Here is a 23,123-nt window from a genome sequence, read left to right as displayed (position 1 = left end):
ACATGAATTCAATGTATAACATTTATATTTGCATAACAAAACTAGATTTCTTGTAAGCGTTGTAAGATATTAACACACCCTATAAGTGTAGGTAGACATCTAAAAGATCACCAGTAAAGCAACAATAAAAAGTCTTATTCTTTCCTAAAAAAGATACAAAAAAATCACATAAGGATATGATTTAAAAGCTTAGTAACACCAAATGCTGCAGGCTGTTTATTGATATTTTGTTTAACAACAACATTATGACATCAATGTTTTTCCACAACGGAAGCCAGACCTAAATCCACAAGCCGCCACTCTGGAGCGTAGTTTAAACTAAAACAAACTTTCAATGCAAAGCAAATATATGTTGAAATACACAATTAATCCATGGCACAGCAAGAGTTAAAATGAATACTGTGCGGTCCTGCTCAGTACAAAGGTGATTTAAAGTGAGCTCTATTTACTGTATTTGTCTAGATTGTAAACTCTTCTGAGTAGGACTTGCCTCACCTTTTGTTTCTGTTAGTCTGAATTTTTTGTGTTGCCCCTTGTACAGCATTATGGAATATGATAGGGTGCTTAATTCATCTTATGTATGTGTAATTATTTTTTACATTTGATGGTGAGCTACCTGATGCTATTGTACAATTGAACAAGGTACCTTTTTTCCATCTATCATAAATTCAGATTTATGGAGGCAATTTCTGTGCAATCAATTCTTTGATGCCAGCAAATGCACATCCATGGTATTCATGGACACAATTTTCAAGCCAGATACATTGTTTTGTGCATTTAAGTATAATAGTAACACTATTCCAACAGAAGATCACATATAAAGCTGTTAATTGTGCTTAAAGAGTTGATGGTGCTACTCTACATGCGGTGCCATTAAGCATCCGTTCTTGTGCAGTAGAAAGCTTGACGAACACTCTAGCAGCATAAGGAATAATGATGAAATATGCCTGAAATACACAATGACATTCGCCAATTGAAGGCACAGTAAAAAAGGTTTATATTTAAACATTTATTCAGAGCTCATTCAACATCCAAAGATAAGTGGATGTCATACACAAAAAAAAAATCAATCCTGATTCCTTGTTCATAGAAATATTAAAATGCACTGATGCAAGATCAAAGAGATGAAAATGTAATATGCATGAACAGCAGCACAAATCAAGTGCAACATACTTACAAATTATACAGCATATCAGCCATGTTGCTGCGATAATACAGGGCATTTCTATAAGCCGTTTCAGCTTCTGAAATCTTTCCCTGGCTCTTCAGTACATTCCCAAGATTTCCCCACGCTGCAGGAAAAAAGAAAAATACACAGATCTAAACATTATTACTAACCAAAAAACTCTGTGTTATGAATTAATAAACATGTATAATTTTTTTTTTCTTATTTTGCAGGACCACACAAAATTGGCATCATTTAAAGCGTAGGATATACCTCTACAGCTGATTTAATATAACAGGCACAGACAGCCCAAAATGCAAAATATATAAATATTAGACTGAGTATCAGCCAAATATTAATAAAACACAAACAGGCAGGAATGTAAAGGCTTGTGATAAATACTTTATTCACAGATGACTTTGGCATTTCTCAGTTACCGTCAATATTTTTCCAACACGGCTCCGTGGACGAAACACAATTATAATGAAAATCTTAAAATGAGTCAGAGGTGGTCAATGGCTTTTGTAGTGCAAAATCCACTCATTTTCATAATGGCTATAAAATATATTCCTTATGAAGAATTACAAACAAGAATGATGTAATCATTTTATTGCAGTTTTGTTTGGTAACAAAAAGGATAAGTACAGAACAAGCCCATTCACTGTTACATCAACCACTATTATATGCATGCAGATTATGCACTAAGCAGTTATTACAGAATGTTCTTCTGCTGCCCTCCTGCTGTTAAAAAATAATCTCGCGCTGCACAGATCAACTAATAGTAACATTCCAGGTATAGTAATTACTTCAAAAAAAGGAATGGTCTGCTGAATCTTAAAGAGCTTCTCTTTAAATCACAGAGCTGAGCAGCAAAAACAATAGCACTGATCAGTAAGACAAAGTCGACACAGAAGAGAAGAAAAGAATGCTAAAAAAAAAAAAAATTACTGTTAAGGGGGGAAAACTGCTTTTATATGCAACTCAGAACCTCAAGGGTTAATGTCAACTCTACTAACAATGTCCACCGACAAAAATATATTAGGAGTTTTAAGCTGTATAGATTAAGTTGTGAGTTGCTATTGTTCAGGCAGTGTTTGTAAGAATGGAAAGGCAGATCATTTCAGCTTAAACTTTTTGTTTTAAATCACAAAGTATATAACTATATACTATGGTATAAGGTATATGTTCTGTGTAATCTAAGGTATTCAGTTAAACAATATCTGAACTAGTAGGAATGTAAGTCAACAGGACTTTCTTGTAGTGATGACATCAGAAGAACTTCATATTATAGGAAACGTTGACATTAACTGCACTACTGTTCACAGCCCCCGGGCTGTAAGATACGATACAAAAGAAGAAATATGGTGTTTACTACTAAAGAATGTGAATATGAGTGGACATGTTTTTAAGATACAGTACGAGATTCAGTAATTTGCTTGGTGTTCCTGGTCCATCTTTTGCTTGTAACCACAGCAGAACTCATCTTCTTATAGTGGTATTGAGAGTTTTCAATTTCCACCCCTGCAATTGTATTTGCATTCACACATAGCATCATAGCCTGTGCTAATTGTAAAGTATTGTGGTATGGAAGAGTGACTCAACTCACTCATGGCTGTAGAAAGGGTTAGTGGTTTTCCATGAAGCCAACAAATATTTCTTAAATGGACAAACTTGGAAATGTCCCTTTTTACTTACTATACCAAAGTTATTGGAAAAGCCTGACGAATGGTGCACAGCAAATAAAACACCATTTTCATTCCAGGAACCAAGCCACACCAAGATATCTGCTTTAAACTCTTTCATCTATGAAATAGATTTAATGATGAAACGTACATAAGATACGCCTTTTATGGCAGGTGAAGTTATGTATTCTTGGGTCTGTTCATGTGGTTAAAATTCCACAGCACTAGTTATTTTTTGGGGAAACACCCATGATATGCTGTCAAGATATGGTCAGAGGTAAGCACTGACATTGCTCATGGTGGACATTTACAGGGGTCAGAGGTGGACAATTTAATGATGTTCTATAAACCTTCACAAAGCTTGCCACGGATACTGGTGTCCTTTTACACTTTTTGACACTTTGTCTATCCTTGGATATGAATGAGGAACTTTGAGGAATAACATTTTATCGTGTTCTTCTAGAATTTTGGTACTGCCACAATTGGCTTGGTGAGTATAAGTAAAATACAGCATGCACGCTGGGGGCCAAAATTAGGGGCTGGATATCCTGTGATATTTGGATAAGATTAATAGAATTGAAGAGAGGTCCAGGTACAAGCACATACAGAACAGGTACATGTGGACACCCCTGTCTAGTGCTATTAATTATTTTGAATAACTGATAAGAAAAACCTGCATTAAATCACTGTATCACTGTATCTGGAAGGCCATACTTCAATTGCACATTGGAGAAATAGCCCCACATCAGATTTTCTCTGTGTCCAATGAAAGAAGTGATGTGGTGGAATTTAGAACTAAATATCTACAAAACAATTACATTGGTTGACAAAAAAAAGGTCATTAAAGCTAGTTTTGATTATTGATTTAATGCTAAAAGCTATGATTATAGTTAAGCTAAGACAAACAAATACAAGTTTTTAGAACTTCAGAAAATGTCTCACTCGCAAAAGAAAACATAACGTACATACAGCATTACACAGACGAGAGACATGAAAAAACCTATGATATCCTAGAACATCCCACCTATTATAGATGTGCGGTCAGATTATCTAAGCATACTTTACATGAAACATGAAGACTGGCCTAGGATAAATTACTAACACTGCATTATTCAGCAAAATAGTTTACAGTCTCTGATCCTGAACATGGCATGACCAGGCTTCAACTGATCTCTTAGAATGTGCTCTTCTGTTCAACAGGAAAAGTGACAATGTATTATATATCTGGTATATAATTAAACCTACGACTGAATAAACAAGTCTCTTTACTTCTTGTGATAGTCAGTGATCACTAAGAACAACCAATCATGTTCATCTACAATGAATAATAAAACATTTCCCAAAGGGCTTGCAAATTGGATGGGAACATTGCTGGCTTCCATATTTAACTGAATGGAAAGTTATGGTTTTCATTAGCAACGCACTACAAGCCCTTAAAGCACCAAGATTAGCAATGGTTTACCCAACTCGGTTATTCCAACTATTAAATAGCGTAACATATAAAGAAGTTATCTTAGTGGGTGGTGACATGACTTGCCTTAAGGCAGCCGGTCAGACTGGAGATATCTGATTAACTCAACTGAAATACAGGGTATTTTGGCCTTCTTTGTGGAAACTTTCAATGAAAAAATAAATTAAATATTCAATGGTTGTGCAATTTGAAAACATGTATTTTTTAGGGGAATTTGTTTTCAGTTTAGAAAAAAAAAGACATCTTGGTTTTATTTTCATTGTTATTTTAACATGTAAGGTAAAACTGACACAGAGGAAAACATGAATGAGTTTTGATTTTTTTTAAATGATTATGCATTAGAAAGAATAAAACCCTAAAATGCCATAAAGCTTAAACTTCTCAGTCTAGCATCAGCACAAAGAGTATAGGGGAACCTATATTCTATAAATAAAGGCTGTAAAGGTCCATAGGAAGGACCTGAACAGACCATGCTCAGAAGTAACACATTAGTAACAATTAGTGGAATGGGTTTAATTGTGGACAGGGCAACAATTAAGCTCTTCCCAAAATTCCAGGTCTAGGCTATACAACTGGTAATTTATTTCAATTACAAATAAGGCAACTATGCTCTAAAAGTAAGCAGTCAAAACAGAGTAAATGGACCCTGCTGGACTCCCCCGTTGGTTCCCCTGTGCACTGATTGCAATTATTGCAATCGGCATTGCAAGGCTATGGAACACTGCTTGCCGATCACATTGTGACCATCGTAAACAGATCAGGAGGAGGAGAGGAAGACAAAATTGTTTCTCAACCTTCTAAAATGAAAAAGAAAAAAAACATAAGAGATTGAGAGCCCAGTGATGATACCATGACAAAACATCATCACTCCTACGATATAACTTATATATAAACATGTATTTTAGTCCTTTGTTTAGGAAAATCCCTGGGCCTGAAGGGGTTAAGCAAGCCACAAAACTAGCAAAACGCTTACAAATTTGCGACAGTATGCTGGCTTCACATAAGCCGCATCTAAAGTCGGCTCCCTAGTGTCTGAAGTCCGACTAGGAAAGGTGACACTGAACTGTAGCTAATATTGAATACACTACCTGTAAACCAGGAACTAATCTGGATATTTATGCAAGCTTTGCAGATTTCCTGCTTCCAGTAACAAAAACCTTAGCACACGTTGCTAGGTACCTTTAAGACAGTATTCAGAAAAAAACATGGTGGGAGTCTTCCTTAAACCTTTCTCTTAATGTTACAAATTACTACTTACATTTTAATGTCCTGTTTTATTGCCTTTGCCTAGTATCTATTAACAGATAAAGCAGTTTACCCAACGTAATTTAATAATCAGTACTTTTTATGGTTATTAACCTTTTTGTACGACTACACACCTCTTTGCTAATGAGTTCCCTAATATCCTTGTAGAAGTACCATAATCTTTGGTGATTTTACTAGTGGCACCTTCAAACTAATCACAGCGTGTGCTTTTATTTACATAAATGACATTCTGTTCTGCTTAACTTTATGTATGTATGTAAGAAAAGATCAATGGGATAAAAGCAGGTTATGGTGATAAGTGGCCATAATGCTGATATAAAAGAAAAGTTGATTTAAAGGAAATTGTGAACATTATCAAGAAAAATTCTACAAGCGTGACATGAGTTTTATTACCGACGCAGTAAACCACAGTATTATAGGCCAATAAAATCAATCTCTGCAATGAAATACCAAACCAATGAATTATTCTTTATAATTCTCCAGAATTATTACACCGTCACTTTTCAATTATCTTCAATAGGAACATACTCAATGATGATTCAGGTACATTAAATAAACCTTAAGATCACTGTGAAACCATTTGATACCACAAAACTCGTAGTCTTGTATCATATATAGGAAATGTAGTTCAAAGACTAACTTGTCTTCAGCTGTCATTTAAGATTCTATCATTGACAGCTTTTAAGGAAGAAAATATCAAAGCTTTATGAAAACATATATTTTAAGTACTTAACCTCTATAGCTGCATCAGTATCAGTGGCACAGATGGAGGACAACAGTGTCCAGTAGGGATCCCCCTATGGGGGAAACGTGCATGTACTGTATATGCTCAATTCTAGCTCATATACACACGGCAGCATATGAATAAGATCACCCATAAATGCCTGCTAAGTGGACAAAAGTCATTTTGGCTGGGATACATTTGTCAGAAAGAGAGAGAGTCATGAAAAAAGTTTGGCTGTTATTACAAACTGTTTTCACGAATATCTGGCGCTCAAATGGCAAAATAAAGCACATTTTTCTGTACAAAGTGAAAATGGCATTTCCCACAAAAAGAAAATTGACAGTTGTAATAACAAATAAAGCAGGTTTCCTCATTTGTTTTTTTCAGTACTTATCTCCTCTTTCCTTTATGCCACCCTAAATTTATCTCCTATTGAGAGTAAATGCTGGTATGGGCGTAATCTTTTAGAAGAAAAGCAATCTTCTATAACAATGTAACTCTGCAAATCCTAACAATAACAAAGTGCCGTTCTGAAACCTTACCACCGCAGGAATAGCTGCGCTGTGTTTTATGAGCAAAAAAGCGTGAAGAGCTCTACAAACAAGCTCTAAACATGCCAGTCAGAACCACTCATCTCTGAATAGTTTGTTTTAAATAAATTTAATGAGACTAGAAGGACAAAATCTTTTTCGTGCAGACAAGGGAGACTGAATTCAGACTGTATGTGTGTCCATATATTCTGCCATGTTTGTGCTTACATGTAGGATATGATAAACTACAGCATATTCTTCTTTTCTCATAAACATAAGTAATGTTGTTAAAAAATAGTTTACCTTTTGCTGGATTGACTTGTATTCCTGATTTATAAAGCATCTCTTCATTCTTCCAATCCTCATTTCTGACAACAGTCTTCAGTCCGTAAAAAACAATTAAAGCAGTGGCGACATAAAAAATTAGGCTCTTAAAAAAGTTTTTTTGAGCCTTAATATAAAGAGCTCGGAGTCCCGCGGTTATTAGTAAACAAAAACCCATACTGGGTATATATAATACACGCTCTGCAATCACAAAGCCAACATAGAAAAATAGATTACTAGCGGGCACAAAGGGAACTATCAACAAGGATAAAGCTAAAACAACAACATTTTCTGTTGAAGGAAGTTGCAACCCATGGGCAATATGGTTTTTTACACCATTTTCAAGTTTTGAGACAATAGCAGGTCTTGGCTCTGAGTTCTTGTATTCTAGTTCTGATTGACAGCTATGGCCATTAGTATTCTGCTTGCCATTCATAACTAGTTTCCCATTGCATTCTCTCTTTGTAGTGGGGCTCTTCAGACTCGAATAGGCAAGGAGGAAGAGTAAAATGTAAAAGGCCACAGTGTGTATGTTTCTCCAGTCAATGACTGTTTTAATGAGAGGCACAGCATCCATCGACCAATCAAAGCTGAGTGTGTCGGGGCAAAAAAGTAGCCACAGGTTCTTGGTTGGCAAATGTAGGAAGGTCAAAGTACGTGTGAGCAGAATTTCACAGTCCGCAGCTGGGTTGTCGGAGTTCGAGAAACTTGGCGGCCTATTACCCATCCAGTAAAAGCGAGCGCCCAGCAGCACGATGCCCCAGACAACAAGCAATCCAATACTGGAGAAGAAAGAAACATTCTTCCTCTGAAACCAAAACGAAAGAGAGAATGAATCAGAAGAGGAACTAATAGAACACATGAAAATTGTTATTTAATTATAGAAACTCAGACTCCAGAAGATCATAGATCATAGATAAAAATGCTATAAATACAAATATCAATTTGTGAAATACACTCATTAGCAGATAATATAATTGTTCATTATCAATGTTACATGTTTCAACCCTTCAGCTAATGTATTGTATAGCATTTTCATTGAATGAAGTACCAGTTTTATTGAATTTCCATGGTTCTGATAATACAGGCGTGAAATAATACAGTTCTTAGATGCTAAATGACAGAAACACGATCAATAGATATTTACACAATGTGTTGTGATAAATCTACTCAGTTGCACTTTAAAAAAAACCTAGCTTATTTTGAGTGCAAAAAAATATTGTTGGACTATTACGTTGCAGCATGACAGACAGGCAGTCACAAACAAATCAGACAATCCTACTTTTCACAGAGAAATCTGTCAACCATTATACAGGATCCCCAACATGGCCTCAATCTTCAAAGACCCAAAAAGTCCAAATAAAATGCAATTTAAATAAGGCTCAAGTTTTCTGTTATATTTAAAAAAAAATAAGCAGCGATTATATATAATCTAATTTAGCCATATACATTTTTAGCTATTTACAGTTTGTCTCTGTGGTTAAACGTATTTGAAATTGCTTATTTTACAACATTCGCTTATTTACAACAGCTTAGAAGAAACCATTTACTAGAATATGATCTGAGCACTGCAGTGGACTGGCATGACAAATCTGGAATTTAGAATACATAAGATGTCACATGGGGTTAAGAATAGCAGATGTTGGACATCCTTGCCCTAAATTTCTCAAGCCTCAAGCCATAAGAGAAAATAAGTAAAGAAAACAAACAATGAATTAGATCTGATTACTTTCTATTTCTGTGACTACCACACAGGCAGCTGTTTGATATTTTCAAGGAAATAATTTCTTGTTTTATATCGTGGTTATTTTGGATCCAAGGGCTAATATTAGAACATGTGACAAAACATAGAGCTTTGCTACTTAAAATGGACTAAAATGGTAATTCAAAAAGGTATGGATGACAGGGTGCAGTGCAGGCAAGTATGTTTTGCGTCCAAGTTGGGTTTGGGTTTGTATGATCCAGTCCAGATCCAACAGGTGCAGGACATAGACATTTAAACTCCGTGGAGCCTCCAAATCAGGTTGACTATTGAGGGCAGATTAAGTTCCCCTATGCTCTTAGAGTAAGATAGAAGGCCTGATAGAAGAATCCCTGAGCTAAGTGTGTCATTACTTGTCTGCACACATCACCTGCTCACTGTCACTATGGTATTGTGACAGCAACAAACTGGTACCACCATAAAGTCTGGTTTAAGTTTGGTTATAGAAGACATAAATAAATTGCAGTGTTTTGGCTTGGATGTTAAAATGGTTGAATTTACAAGGTAATGGTTGAAAACAGACAGAAGGTTGTAGTTGGGATCCATACTATTTTTATTAGTGATTTTGCAAAAGATCTTAATGATAAGGTATGTTGGAACAAGCCAAATGGTAAGAAATTTAAATAAATTAGAAGAGTGTGGCATGTGCAGTTTAATGTTGATAAATGTAACATAATGCTCTTGGGATGTAAAAATCCCAAGGCACTGTTCTGTTAGCAACAGAAGAGAGCGACTTGGGACTAAAAGATAAACAGGCAATGCAACAAAGTGTCACAAAAAGCAAGCAGGGTTGTATAGCTAGAGGCAATAGTAGAAAGAAGAGGAAGGTGGCTCTGCCACTTTACAGGTCACTGGCCAGACCTCACCTAGAACATTTTCTACAGTACTGGAGATCAGATCACTAGAATGGATATTGACATTTTTGAAGAGCATTCGGAGGAGTGCTACCAAAATGGTGAATGGTTAGCAGGATAACAATTTGTTCAATTTAATTAATATAGAAATAAATATGTCCAAAAAATCTTGGTGGAGAATAAATCATAATTTTACCACACAAACTGATGTTGTTTAGATACTATTACGTTAAACTTGAATTAAAAAAATTACTATATAAATAGAAGATATTGACATTCTATACCTGAAGAGGATGGTTGGAATAAGAAGGTATGAAGGCAGGAGAAGAAACAGATATTTATTTATAAAGCAAATAAGCCCCACTTTGTTTTTAGTGTATATGTCATTAATAAGACATGCTGTTCTTTAACCTGTGTATACATGGATTCCCATTCAATTCTACACTAATTGTAACAGAAACAGAAAAACGTTGGGTGCTCAGCTCTCTATACCTCAATGTGGTTTGTGATCTTATGTAAGTCTTAGACATTACATAACCTTCTAAAATAAAAATATTGCTATGCAAATTCAATAGCAGTTGATGACACTGTAGTCTTCCCTACTATATAGAAGCTAACTGACCTAAATAGCAATCCGTTAAAAATAGCTACAGATTGTCATGCTTCAATAAGTACATTTAGGAGCCTGCTACGTGAACATGTAATTTTCATCTAATACTAGTCTACCGGATTATAAGAATGAAATCATGCTTCTTAAACCCTGCTGGTATTACTCTCAATCACTTGAAACATTGGGTTTTAAATGTTCTGTTCTTGATGTATATGTACACAGAAACAAATAGAAGCGAACAAATAGAAGGTGTACACTAACATTAAGTCAGGAATAGGCAAAGTGTCTGTGGCAACGTTTGTGAAGGTTCATAGAACATTATTAAATTGTTCACGACACACCCCAGCAAATGACCATGAGCATTTAAATCAATAGGTTTTTTAATAAAAATATAAAATCTATGTCAACTATATGTGAGTTGGCTAAAGCATGCCACAAGTGAAGCCCGAACTCAAATAAAAAGGACTCACAGCCAAAATACTGACTGACAAAAAGCATTCAGCTCTGGACAGCTCAATGCCAGCTCGTCTACCATCAATAATAAAAACATAAATTCTTCAGTAACCTTGAATTAGGTACCAGAATTTTGTCGCTTGAGGAAGTATATATATATATATATATATATATATATATATATATATATATATATATAATATCTCAATGTAAACATTAGCTATTTTTCTTTTTTATTGCTTTTTTAAATTATAGATACATCTACATATATCTGAAAGTAAAAGAGCACACCACGAATATCTGCTGAAGACAAGAAATAATGTATTCACACAGCCCCTCTTCTCTCTTTTACCTCTTCGGTTCGCTAGTCATCTTCAATATCCAATAAAAGAAAATGCTTGCGCCCCCCTCACTCTATCGATGATTTCAGTGGTCCCAACCCTTGCAGGGAGGGACCGAGAAGGTCCGACCCTCCTGGCCGGGGAGGAAGGAAGGGGTCGCACATCCCTTGTGGAATGTGTCCACAGTTGCCTTATGGCACGTTTTGCCACCTGTCACTTTTTTGTTTTTCCCCTCAGCGGAGACAGTGACCTAGGGGCTTAAAAAATTGCTTGCTGTAAACATGAGATAATAGCTTGATGTTAATCACTTAACCTGACACCCTGACTAATAAAAGTATGTGGAGCAACAAGCTTTATTGCCATCAGTGTGATGTTCGAGCAGGGAAAAGTAGCCAAAATATGACTGACAACAATGCAGCCTTCGGGTTTGCAGATAAAGGACATTTATTAGAACAAAATGAGATACAAATCAGGGTTTTGTCAATGCTAACCTACATTTTTGTATACAGCACTGTATTTAATGCTCAAGGAGTAAACAATATTTTAGTCCATGGAACTTTGTCTTTAAATAGTGGGGACCCCATAGATGCATCTGCCAGAACTAGAAGGTCCCTTAAACTGCCCTACAATATGCCCTACAATACAAACAAGTTACAATGTAGAAACTTTTTTCCTCTAAGCTTTCTTAAAAAGAAAGAACAAACAATAAGTAAAGGATGTGATTTACCAGTGAAAGTAATTTCCTTGCAAGTGAAAGTTTTGTTTTTGCAATTCCTTTATGAAAAAAAACTTTAAAACATATAAACCAAGAGAAGGCCACCTTTGGAAACCCAGCTGTTGTTTTTATACTAGATTTCTCCCATGGGTGAAAAAACAGCTGTAAGGCCAAAGGGGCTCTAGCATGGTCATATCCCACCTGTGTTTTTATACCATATTACACTGGATTGTTTGCCAATTAGAATAGGTGCTGCATACACATTTACCTACTGACAATTTGTATAAGAATTAATGTGTATGAGATTAGCCAGGCTGGCTGTCTAGATTAACTCACACTTCTCGGGTAAAGGCAACAAAAGTGAGTAAATTCAGGAGAAACTTCCTCCTACAGCACCTGTATTAGGCCGTCATTTCATGGTAATTGGTTGGACTTACAGCGCTATAAAAAAAATTAATAACACAGATGTAACTAACATTAGATTTTTACTTAATAAAATAGGCTAAGAACTGTTATCTTTAGCTATCCAGTAACTGCACACAGATTTGTATCTAGGGCACTTTTTTTTTCATTTCCCCAAACAATAAATGTTCAATAAACACGAAGCCATGGAAATCAACACAAAATACACCCTCTAGAACCCAACGTTTAAGACAGACTAACTAAACACCAGAGTTTATATCAGCGCTTCAACAAGAACAGGACCATCTGCTAAAACAGAGATGCCCCAATACCAAGAAAAATAACTTTAACATTTTATCCACTGAACGATGTGTATTCATAAGGTGCTTTATGGTGAGTTTCCCCTTCGAGAAAGGCCACGCTGGCCTGGCATAATGCATAGATCAATTGCTTAGGTGATCAGACAAGGCTAGATTAGCACTATTTACTACAGACGCTTTCTGGGGGAAAAAAAATTTACTTGGTAGATCCTGGTTTGGTGAATATATTCAGTTGTAATTCAAAATGTATTTCTCAAATGTAATTATGGGAGGGTTTTTTTTGCATTTTTTTGTGCAAAAGCTACAGAACACCACTGCTAATCAAATAGCGAGGACTTGATCCTTAAAGTGTAAATCTAAATCCTGCACTTTAAGTGAACCAGTCACTCATTACAGAAAAAAAATTTCAATGCTTGTTCAATGTTTGTTTTTTCTCCTGTACTTTAATTTCATTTTAGTATCCATTTTACAAAATGTCTCAATATAATCTACCAATTCTCAGAAGGTGTATCTTATTCTCATAACAAACCATTATTAGAGCAACATAATTATTATTACTGTAATCATCAAAAAATTATTCAACTTTCCACCATTTACCACACACATGGGTCTTCCATCATTGTTACCAGTCACTCATTCCTTACACACAAGCATCATTTAACATGTGGGTTCTTAGTTAGCCATTTCCGTAATTCATATACTTACTCAACAAATACTCGGGATCTTTAAGAACACCCATTAGCCCACCAGAGAGATCTTTACAAATTGCTCAATATTAAGCTGTTCAAACCTTGTCCTCTCGTCACACACTGAAACCATTTTACACTCTAACTAATGCTAAAACAAGACTAGAAATACAGAGTAGTCTAATTAAAAAAGCTCATTTATCACGAGTCCCTAATAAACCAATTTTGAGTTTAAACCACTGAAACACACCCTCTGAATTATAAAACTCCGCCGTTTAGGCTAGAAATACTTGCCAGTGCTGGCCCTTCATAATAAAAAGTGAATACGTTGAAACCACAACTCTCCTGCCAACTCTACCTTTAGTGAGGAGACCCTCAAAGAGCAGTGCTATATATTTAAATTGTTGCAATACAAGATTAACCCTCTCCACCATGACAGCTTAGTTATGTAGATACATATGTTTCCAGGAATTTGGAAAATAAGTTGCTTATTGCAGTTTATGTTAACCTTCACTGTAAAGCAGTTTAACCAAATCAAGCTGTCACCTAATGCTTCACATTAGTACTAAACTATAATGGAGTTATCAGCCCGACGCAAGACAATCCAGCAGTTAATAGCAAGGTACCTGGTGACTTAACTTTGATATCTTTAAAATGCTGAAACAAAAATGTTTTTTTGCCAGAATGACCAAGTCACTACAATAAAAGCTATTGAATGCTTGCTTCAGCTGTAATCTTATTAGCTGAAAAAATAGGTCAAAGACTTCTTACCGGAAAGTAGTCTTAGCAGTCTGTAAGACTAAATAAAACAACAAAAATAATCAATTTTTTTTGTCTTATTTTATGACCTAAACACAATGTGATGATGTAGTCATTAAAACGTGGAATGTTTCTTGTTTGTTAAATTGTTCTAACTTGGTTAAATGAGTTACAACTGTCCAGTACACTGTTTTAGTTGTCTACATCATTATATCCAAAAAATAAGGCTGTATTATCTGAAGTGACAATAGGTTACACGAGAGTGATTAATAAAAAAAATGTGAGCGATAATGAACTAAAAAGGACTCTCTGGAAAAGAGAATTCTGAAAGCTCTACAGGCTACAACAGAAATACCGGATGACTTACTACCGTTCATAATTCAAAGGGTATAACAAAACTTGGTTTGCAGACTAAGACAAACCAATACATTAGGAAAAGAGGAACCTTGCAAGCTTACAACCTAGAGGTTGAACTATATCGCCCGTGGTCTTTAGAAGGTATTTGGCCAAGCCCAACTTCATTAGCTGTGGATTTAGCTGTAGGCTACCGCTTATTTATATTTAGTAAGTTAAATGCGCCTAGTCATCATGTTGTCATGAAAAAAATGTAAGGAAGAATGCAGAGAAAAGCTGGAAAATATGGTCATATTGTATAAAAGAAAATCCTTAAAAAAGCTATTTTAGCGTGCATTTTAGTATACACTATGAAGACAATGGCTTGGCCACATCCCAAAATATTTTCTGTCAATTGATAAAGTAGCTTTTCATGCTTTCATTGTGTGACTTCAGTCACTATACAAAAGCAAAAGGTTATTGTCTCGGTACTATGTAAATAATGCAGTCGAACAAACGTGCCAAAGTGCAATCGCTGAACAAAAAATTGCTATGATATAGACATATTACATACAGCTGTGGTACTGTGGTGTATGAAACATGTAGTCAAATGTTTTCTTTACCAGTTGATTACTGAAAATATTACAGTTCTTGGTAAGCCTGCCATTATTGTAGAAGTACAAAGTCAAAATAGGTACCTGCGTATAACATCTGTTTTGCAAGTGGTAAATGCTTGCATTTGATAGCAATGATAGCATTAAAAGGGACACTCCAGACATTGTATGCACTTCAATGTATATGATAGTTGAGTGTTACTTTATATAATACCTACTTTTGTATTCAAATAGAACCCCCTCTATACATTTGGCACCCTTTCCTCCCCTCTCTCAAGCTTAGCCAATTGCTTACAGGTGGTCATGTGCAGAATACTCAGGGCCAACTGGCTTCAGCAATGCTTTACATGAGTTCCAGGGGTATAATGAAACATCACCTGCCACTGCCTTCCATGCACATACACTGAAAATAGTCCCATTCAAGAAAACAGATGGGCGATGCAGCTCTGGTGCATGTAAAAAAAAATCCATATTAAAGTACTTACATTAAAGCACTTTCACATTTGCGTTTTACGGTGACTTAAAGCAAGGGCATATCTCTTGTAGCCACTTTGGCTAGGTATGGTTTACTCTGTGTTCAAGCATTTGTACTCCAAGTCTTTATAGTTGTTTTTACCAATCTACTTGGCTAACATCACAGAAGTCTAGCCAAGTCATTGAAGGATGCGTCACTGAATATGGGTAGGGACAAAGAGAATAGGATTCATAAGTGTGTTAGCCTGATATTAATACCAAACTTGTTTTTGTGTGCTTGGCACTCTTATTCCCATTGACAGTTTTATGCATATATCATCTAAACCAACAGGAATTGTATTTAATACGGTAACAAGAAAATCTTTATACTTTCTTCAAATGTCTTACACTATACTAAGACCTACAAATACACCATTTTGTTATGTTGATACGATACACTATAAGACATGGAAAAGCTATATTTTCCTTTTTTATTTTTTTTTTATTTTGTTAAGACAACACTCAGTACGATGATTATTGAGTCATGAACATGGACGCTTTTGCATAATGGATAAATGCTCAAATGCCAGTCCTCAAATAATAATACACAGTGACTAGATTTCCTTTTTAACTATACTACAGGGTTATTTTGTCGACCTACTGAAAAGCTACATGACTTAACATTTGTCTAACATGTAATTTAGCGTTTGTTATCAAATCACCATTGGCCTACAATTAAATATTTCACATAAAAGCCACTTTTATACATCACATTTTGATCTGTCGCTTCGGTTGTACGTAGGTATAATATATATTGACTCTGGATTCAACTATGTATCCCTTGCCAGATAATTCCTAAATGGAAATAGAAGTTAGCCTGGTGTGACTGCTGAAACTATCACTTGCAGCTCTCATTTTTATAGCGTAATCACTTTTCGGTCTAAAACCAAGAAACTGAAAAGACCACTATGAACAAAATTGCTTCTATGTCCTTAATTGCTATATAATCTTTGGCCATGCACCAAAAAGATCTAGCGCTCTACGAGGAACTATTGTCGCACAGCATTACTCAATTTAAACAAGAAACCCTTTTATCTCATTTTCCTGAATAACATTATCAACAGAGTTAATTAGCACTAACCTAAACACCACATGAATGCTGGGCTGAGCAGACAAAAAGGTACTGATTAACACATTTTATTAATTATACCATTAACATATTTCACTTTTAAACAACATGCTTCTAATAATTGGCAGCTAGTGGCAATTGAAAGCAGATTAGCTGGGGGATAGCAAAGCGAGAATTGTTGTTTTTTTCATGAGAAAGGCTAGTGTGATCTACAGTCTCTGCTATTCTTGGATAACAGTATAAATAAAACAAGCCAAATCCTTCAGAACCCATTTGCTTGTGCCCACCAGTCCTGTCTTCTAGCAGGCACAAACATTATTCTCATTCATTCAAACATGTACATTCTTTTAATCAGATCTGGCACAGTTTAAAACTACATGTGTAACTAATTATAACGGCATAATCCGGGGATAATTATCCACTTTCATTTCAGTATATGGACATTTCCATCTATCTAATGAATGATTAGCATCAAATGTTCTGTAATGTTTAAAAAAAACAGTGTTCTATAATGAGCTAACATCAACATCACCCATGTATGTATAAAACATCCAATCAGTTCCTGGTTTTCTAAACAACCAGTGCTTCAAGCAATTATTCTTCCCTAGCCCCAAGCTCAAATGCAATATTAATCAAATTTTCTCTTAATGGACACCATCGCAAAAGAATGTTTGGAAATTCTGTATGATAATTAAGAGTTTAGGGGGAAAAATGTATATTTATAGAATACTCATCCCTGTTAAACACTACAGTTGGATTTCATTGTATTCTTTGGTTCTTTATAGGTTTTCCATTGACGTCAATACGTCACAAAACGTAACCAATGCACAAATGCTATAGGGGATATTTCTGGGATTACTGGGTTCTTTTTACAGTGGGTATGAGAGAACTATGAGAAGGTAATGGTTCTTTATGGTAAAATCGATAACAAGGCTTTAGGTTGAGTAACCTGTAAGCACATCAAAAGTGATAATTTTTTTAAATCTGCCTTGTAACTTCTTTATAAAGATTCTGTCTGTAGCAAAAATTTCTAAAACATAAAATTGTGATTTTCTAGAACCATTCTTTTGATGCTTTTTTGTGATATTTTTTACTGTTTTAGACATTTTAGGTTTTTATACAACATTGTCCAATTTTACAATAATAAAGGTTTATAGCAAAAATGTATTAACATTGACAGTCAACTCTGTTTTAATTCACATAAAAGGAAAAACACTTTCTCACAGTAACCTTCAAATTGAGGGTTTTATCTACAGAAATATTTAAAAAAATATGATTTTGGCCCTGGTTCTTTTTTGTAGATTTGATTATATAAGTGAGGAACAAAAGTAAAAAAAACAATATCTATTTATACATATATACATACACACACTGGCCCTCACAAGAACATTGGCACTCTGAGGGAATAAAGTACAGTCTTAAGTGAATTAAGGTATGTGGGACGGAGTGTGTGGCCAAGTATCAAGGGCACCTGGTTTGGTTTGCCCAGTTACATGCCATGAGAAGTTATAGTAGCCTGTGATGTAGTGTAGAACCCTGCATGGGACTGATTTTTCAATCCCGCTCCCGCTGATTTTTTTCCCAATCCCGCCCGCTCCCGCAATTTGGGTGTTCCACTCCCGCCCGCTCCTGCCACATTTGTGGCCAATCAAGCCCACCTCCTTACCTGATCTGCAGATTTCCTGTGCAGGAGACACTGTAAGGCAGCAGCGAGAAGGCAGCCTTGCGGGACTGCGCCGGTTTACCGGGACCCGCAGGTACTATGCCTGACCGTCTCTGACAAAAGTTGTTTATTCTGGTCTGTAGTCCATAAAAGATCAGAAGATCATTATCTTTCATGCCAACAGGTGATTTTAAGTTGTAATTGTTTTTATATGTGAAGCAGTTTGGGGATCATTTGTAGGCAGCTTTTGAGAAGACACTTCATGTGTGAAAAGCATTCGCCTGCACACACAAATTGATTTTCCTCCGTGATTTTCTGCCTTTCACGATCATTTATGGACTACGGACCACAAAAAAACAGACAACTTTTGATTTTATTTGCATTTGGATTATGCTTCATTTAGAGTGCTGATGTGCCTGCGATGGCTGATTTAATGTTCGCTTTGTGGTAAGCTCCTATCATCTCAGCACCTTATGGGGTTCATGCAGTGGCGTCGGCATGGGGGGGCCAGAGGGGGCCATGGCCCCCCCTACATCATGCTGTGCCCCCCGGTGTGCCCCCCCAATTGAAACGCCGTCTTTTTTTTTTTTTTTTAATAGACCCGGAGGAGAGAGTGAGAGGCGCCGAGCGGTTGCTGAGGAATAAGTTCTCAGCAACCGTTCGGCACCTCTCACTCTTCTCCGCGACCGCGAGGCCTCTTCCTGGTTCGCAGTGCCGGCATTTCAAGCCGAGCGCCGGTATATGTCGTCATATCCGGCGCCCAGCAGTGAAGCCGGCAGAACCAGGGATACAGAGACCTCGAGATCTCACCGCTGGACAAGCCCAAGGTAAGTGAACTTCAAAGGGGGGGGTTAGAAAGTTAGGAGGGGGTTAGAGAGTCAGAAGAGGTAGATAGGAAGTGAGAAGGGGTAGATAAGGATAGATTGGGAGGGAGAGGGGGTAGATAGGATAGATTGGGAGGGAGAGGGGGTAGATTGGGAGGGAGATGGGGGTGGATGGGATACATTGGGAGGGAGAGGGGATAGTTAGGATTGATTGGGAGGGAGAGGGGGTAGATAGGATAGATTGGGAGGGAGAGGGGGGTACATAGGATAGATTGGGAGGGAGAGGGGGGGTACATAGGATAGATTGGGAGGGAGAGGGGGGGTACATAGGATAGATTGGGAGGGAGATGTGGTAGATAGAGAGGCAGATGTGGTAGATAGGGAGGGAGAGGGGGTAGATAGGATAGATTGGGAGGGAGAGGGGGTAGATAGGATAGATTGGGAGGGAGAGGGGGTAGATAAGACAGATTGGGAGGGAGAGGTCTTTATGGGACAAAAACGGCGTACGTTCAGCTGTTTGGGGACAAAGTTGACATAATGTGTAACTTAGGTGCTGGTCAGGTTCTATGTGGGCAGTGTGGACACCAGGGTTGGCTTTGGGGTCACTTTGTGACCAGTGATCTATGCCTGTAATTTAGGGGGTTTTACCTATACCTTTAATGCAGAGTTTATATGTAATTTCCAATTGATTTATATCTGCAAAGCTGGGTTTTGTGTCATTCTGTTCATCTGTATTGGCTATATTTCCATACATTATTAATGTTTACCTGCAGATATAGGATTTGCATGTCTTATTCAGTTGATCAATACCTGGAGTGCTGTTTCCGTGTGTTGATTATTTGATCTAAACCTTCGGTGCTGAGTGTACATGTGATTTCCAGTTGATATATACCTGCAATGCTGGGTTTGTGTGTTCTGTTGGTTTATACCTGCAATGCTATGTTTCCATACATTATTTATGTATACCTGCAAATACAAGTTTTTTTTTAATCTCATTCAGTTGCATGTGCTGTTTCCATGTGTTGTTTATTTGATCTATACCTGAACTACAGGGTGTAAGTAAAAGAGCGCTATGGTTTAGTGAATGAGGGGACAAAGGGACTCTGGGGATGATTACAGGGGAGAGGACCTCTCAATGTCACGGTGCAGTCAGAAGGAGGGAACACTGCACTGACTCTCACTGTCTTCCCCTGATCTGCAGTCAGTGTGGCAAATATATTGGCACCAGGGTCTAATATTAATATATATTGGCTGCAGGGGCTAATATTAATATATATCGGAAGCTGGGACTAATGTTTATATATATCGAAAGCTGGGACTAATGTTTATATATATCGGCAGCAGGGGCTATTATCAATAAATATTGGCTGCAGGGGCTAATATTAATATATGTTGGCAGCAGGGTATAATTTCTATGTATATCGGCAGCAGGGTATAATATAAGTATGTATCCGCAGCAGGGGCTAATATTAATATATATCCGCAGCAGGGGTTAATATTAATATATATCGGAAGCATGGTGTAATATTTCTATATATCTGCAGCAGGGTCTAATATTTATATATATTGTCAGCAGGGGCTAATATTAAAGAATGAAAAATAACTGTCACTTTAGCTGTTATTTTGAAATCATATTTTAATCACAGTCTTTACTTCAAAGAGATAAGTGCATATTATGTAGTTAAAAATGCACGTCTAACGGGTGTGTGTGTGTATATGTATATATATAATATATATATAATATATAGTGTATATGTACCGTTTTATAATTGGCCCCCCTACTTTGGTCCCTGGCCCCCCATGTGCCCCCCCTAAATATGAAACCTGGAGACGCCACTGGGTTCATGGCATATTGGAACAGAAACAATTGCCTGTTGAATGCATAACTAGCGTTGGGTAAGATTTTCCTAATTTATTTGTAGCATGGTCTGGGATACATACAGGGCCGGACTGGCCCACCGGGATACCGGGAAATTTCCCGGTGGGCCGGGCGGTCCGAGGGCCGCTCCGCCCGATCGTGTGGCCGTAAGTCTTGTAAATTCGTAAGACAGCCGCTAAGCGGCTGCGAGGAAGCTTCAAAGCGGCCATTGCGCGGCCGCCAGTCCGCCTCCACCGGCTACTAAAGAAATGAAAATGGCTGGTGTGCACACCAATGGCCTTGCCGCTGCTCTTCGTCCCACCCCACAAAAGGGGTGGGACGAAGGCCATTGGGCGGCGCATTGCGTGACGGCCGCGAAGTGGCCGCTTTGAATTTTGCTTGCAGCCGCTCAGCGGCTGTCTTACGCTGCAGCATCACGGCCGCTGTGTGGAATGTGTTGTGGGGAGGGTCGAAGAGCTGCGGCACGGCCATTGGGCGGCGCGGTGCGGTGACACCCAAGGGGGCGGGCTCAGCCTCACAGAAGTAAGTGTTCCTCACAGAAGGATTGTCACGTCGTCAAGGAGATCAAGAGAGCAGGACAAAAAAGAAAACACAAAAATGTAAGTACCGGTAGTATTACCAAAATATAGTTATGGGTTAAAGGGGAAAGCAGATCCATATTCAAGGGAGGGGGGTTTGCCTTCATTAAATTTTAAAATTAAATAATACAAACGGAGGGGGTGGCTGGGGGGTAATACACATGGCAGTGGGGGGCATCAATAATAGACAAGTGTGCTTCACAAAAGTGTTAGGGGCATCAAGGGAGGGGGTTAGCTAGGGTATCACATAAATCAATGGTGGGGGTAAAAAATGCACAAAGAGGGCAATACCCAAGGTTGTGTTGTGAGGGGAAGACAGTAATTAATACTAAAGGGGGACCTGGCTGGGGCATCAATACATAAGGGGATTAATGACAGGGGGAGTTAATGGCAAAGCAGTGTAGAACATACATGTTTTATGCTTCAGTGTGGCAGAGGCTGTCTGGGTGTCGGTGTGCACTGTACTTACTGTAGAAATAAATGGATTTATTTAATGTTTACTTATCCAGAGATAAAACGCCCTCCTGAATTTGTAATCACTTCAGAGGACAAAACTTTCTAGGCCCAGAAATGAGTGAGAGGAAAAGTAAAGGTATTGTGTTATTTACTCTTATTTTAATCTGCATATCTTATCACAAAGGATTAATCACAGAAACTTGAATGGTGGTTGGGATCTTCAGAGTGAAACCCAATTTAGTTGTAAGGACTAATTTTGTTATTCCTGTTGGTTTCACAGTCCTTCCCCCTTAAGAGAGGACCTTTTACATAAACATACTGGCAGAACACTTTGCACCATGAACTGTGTGCATTTAAAAAAAAATTATAATAATGTATATGCTAGAACAGTTGTGGTATTAATAGCCAAAAATTTCTTACAAGAATATCGTGAAGAATAATGTGATCACTGTTTTGTTCCACTAAATAAAATTGAACTTTTTTATCTAAACATGTTTGCAGTATCAAATGTTTTGATTCCAGTATGTCTAATAATTTTGGTCAATATAATACACATGATGCATGATGTGCAGTCTAAATTGTTCATGACAGCTAAAAATCAACTGTGTTCTACATGATTTCATGTTATTGAGCTACTCCATATAAAATCATGTTGTGTTTGGTTGTCGTTCAGTTGGTTTATACCTGTGTTTACAGGTTTTGCATGCAGTTGTCGTTCAGTTGGTTTATACCTGTGTTTACAGGTTTTGCATGTGGTTGTCGTTCAGTTGGTTTATACCTGTGTTTACAGGTTTTGCATGTGGTTGTTGTTCAGTTGGTTTATACCTGTGTTTACAGGTTTTGCATGCAGTTGTTGTTCAGTTGGTTTATACCTGTGTTTACAGGTTTTGCATGCGGTTGTTGTTCAGTTGGTTTATACCTGTTCTATGTATTTCTTAAATGGTATGCAGCCCATGATATACACTTTATACTGCATTTGTGCATCTCTTGTTTTACAGACATCTTTCTGATGTGGAGGTACAATGTAGAATTGTACAAGGCTGTGATCACAGGTTTTGAACCTTGTGCAAGCCATTTTTTGAGTTGTTGGTTTTCAGGGCATTTTTAGAGACATATGTCCTTACTATTTG

General features: G+C 37.2%; 1 protein-coding gene across 1 annotated transcript in view; it reads right to left on the bottom strand.

Annotated features, from left to right (window-relative positions):
- The window catches only part of LOC149299782 (protein O-mannosyl-transferase tmtc2), a 127,134-nt gene that overhangs the window by 47,657 nt on the left and 56,354 nt on the right, over positions 1-23,123 (bottom strand). The window contains exons 3-4 of the mRNA XM_089486198.1: positions 7,142-7,970; positions 1,178-1,292 (exon numbers count right to left, since the gene is read on the bottom strand). Of these exons, the coding sequence (XP_089342324.1) occupies positions 1,178-1,292; positions 7,142-7,970 (944 nt within the window). The remainder of the gene's footprint in view (positions 1-1,177; positions 1,293-7,141; positions 7,971-23,123) is intronic.

The sequence above is a fragment of the Sceloporus occidentalis genome, unplaced genomic scaffold (genome assembly GCF_023333645.1).
Source record: "Sceloporus occidentalis isolate IW3139 unplaced genomic scaffold, rSceOcc1.0.p SCAF_28, whole genome shotgun sequence".
Classification (NCBI taxonomy): Eukaryota; Metazoa; Chordata; class Lepidosauria; order Squamata; family Phrynosomatidae; genus Sceloporus; species Sceloporus occidentalis.
Note: the sequence above shows the minus strand (reverse complement) of the source record. Positions and strands in the feature narration are given on the sequence as shown.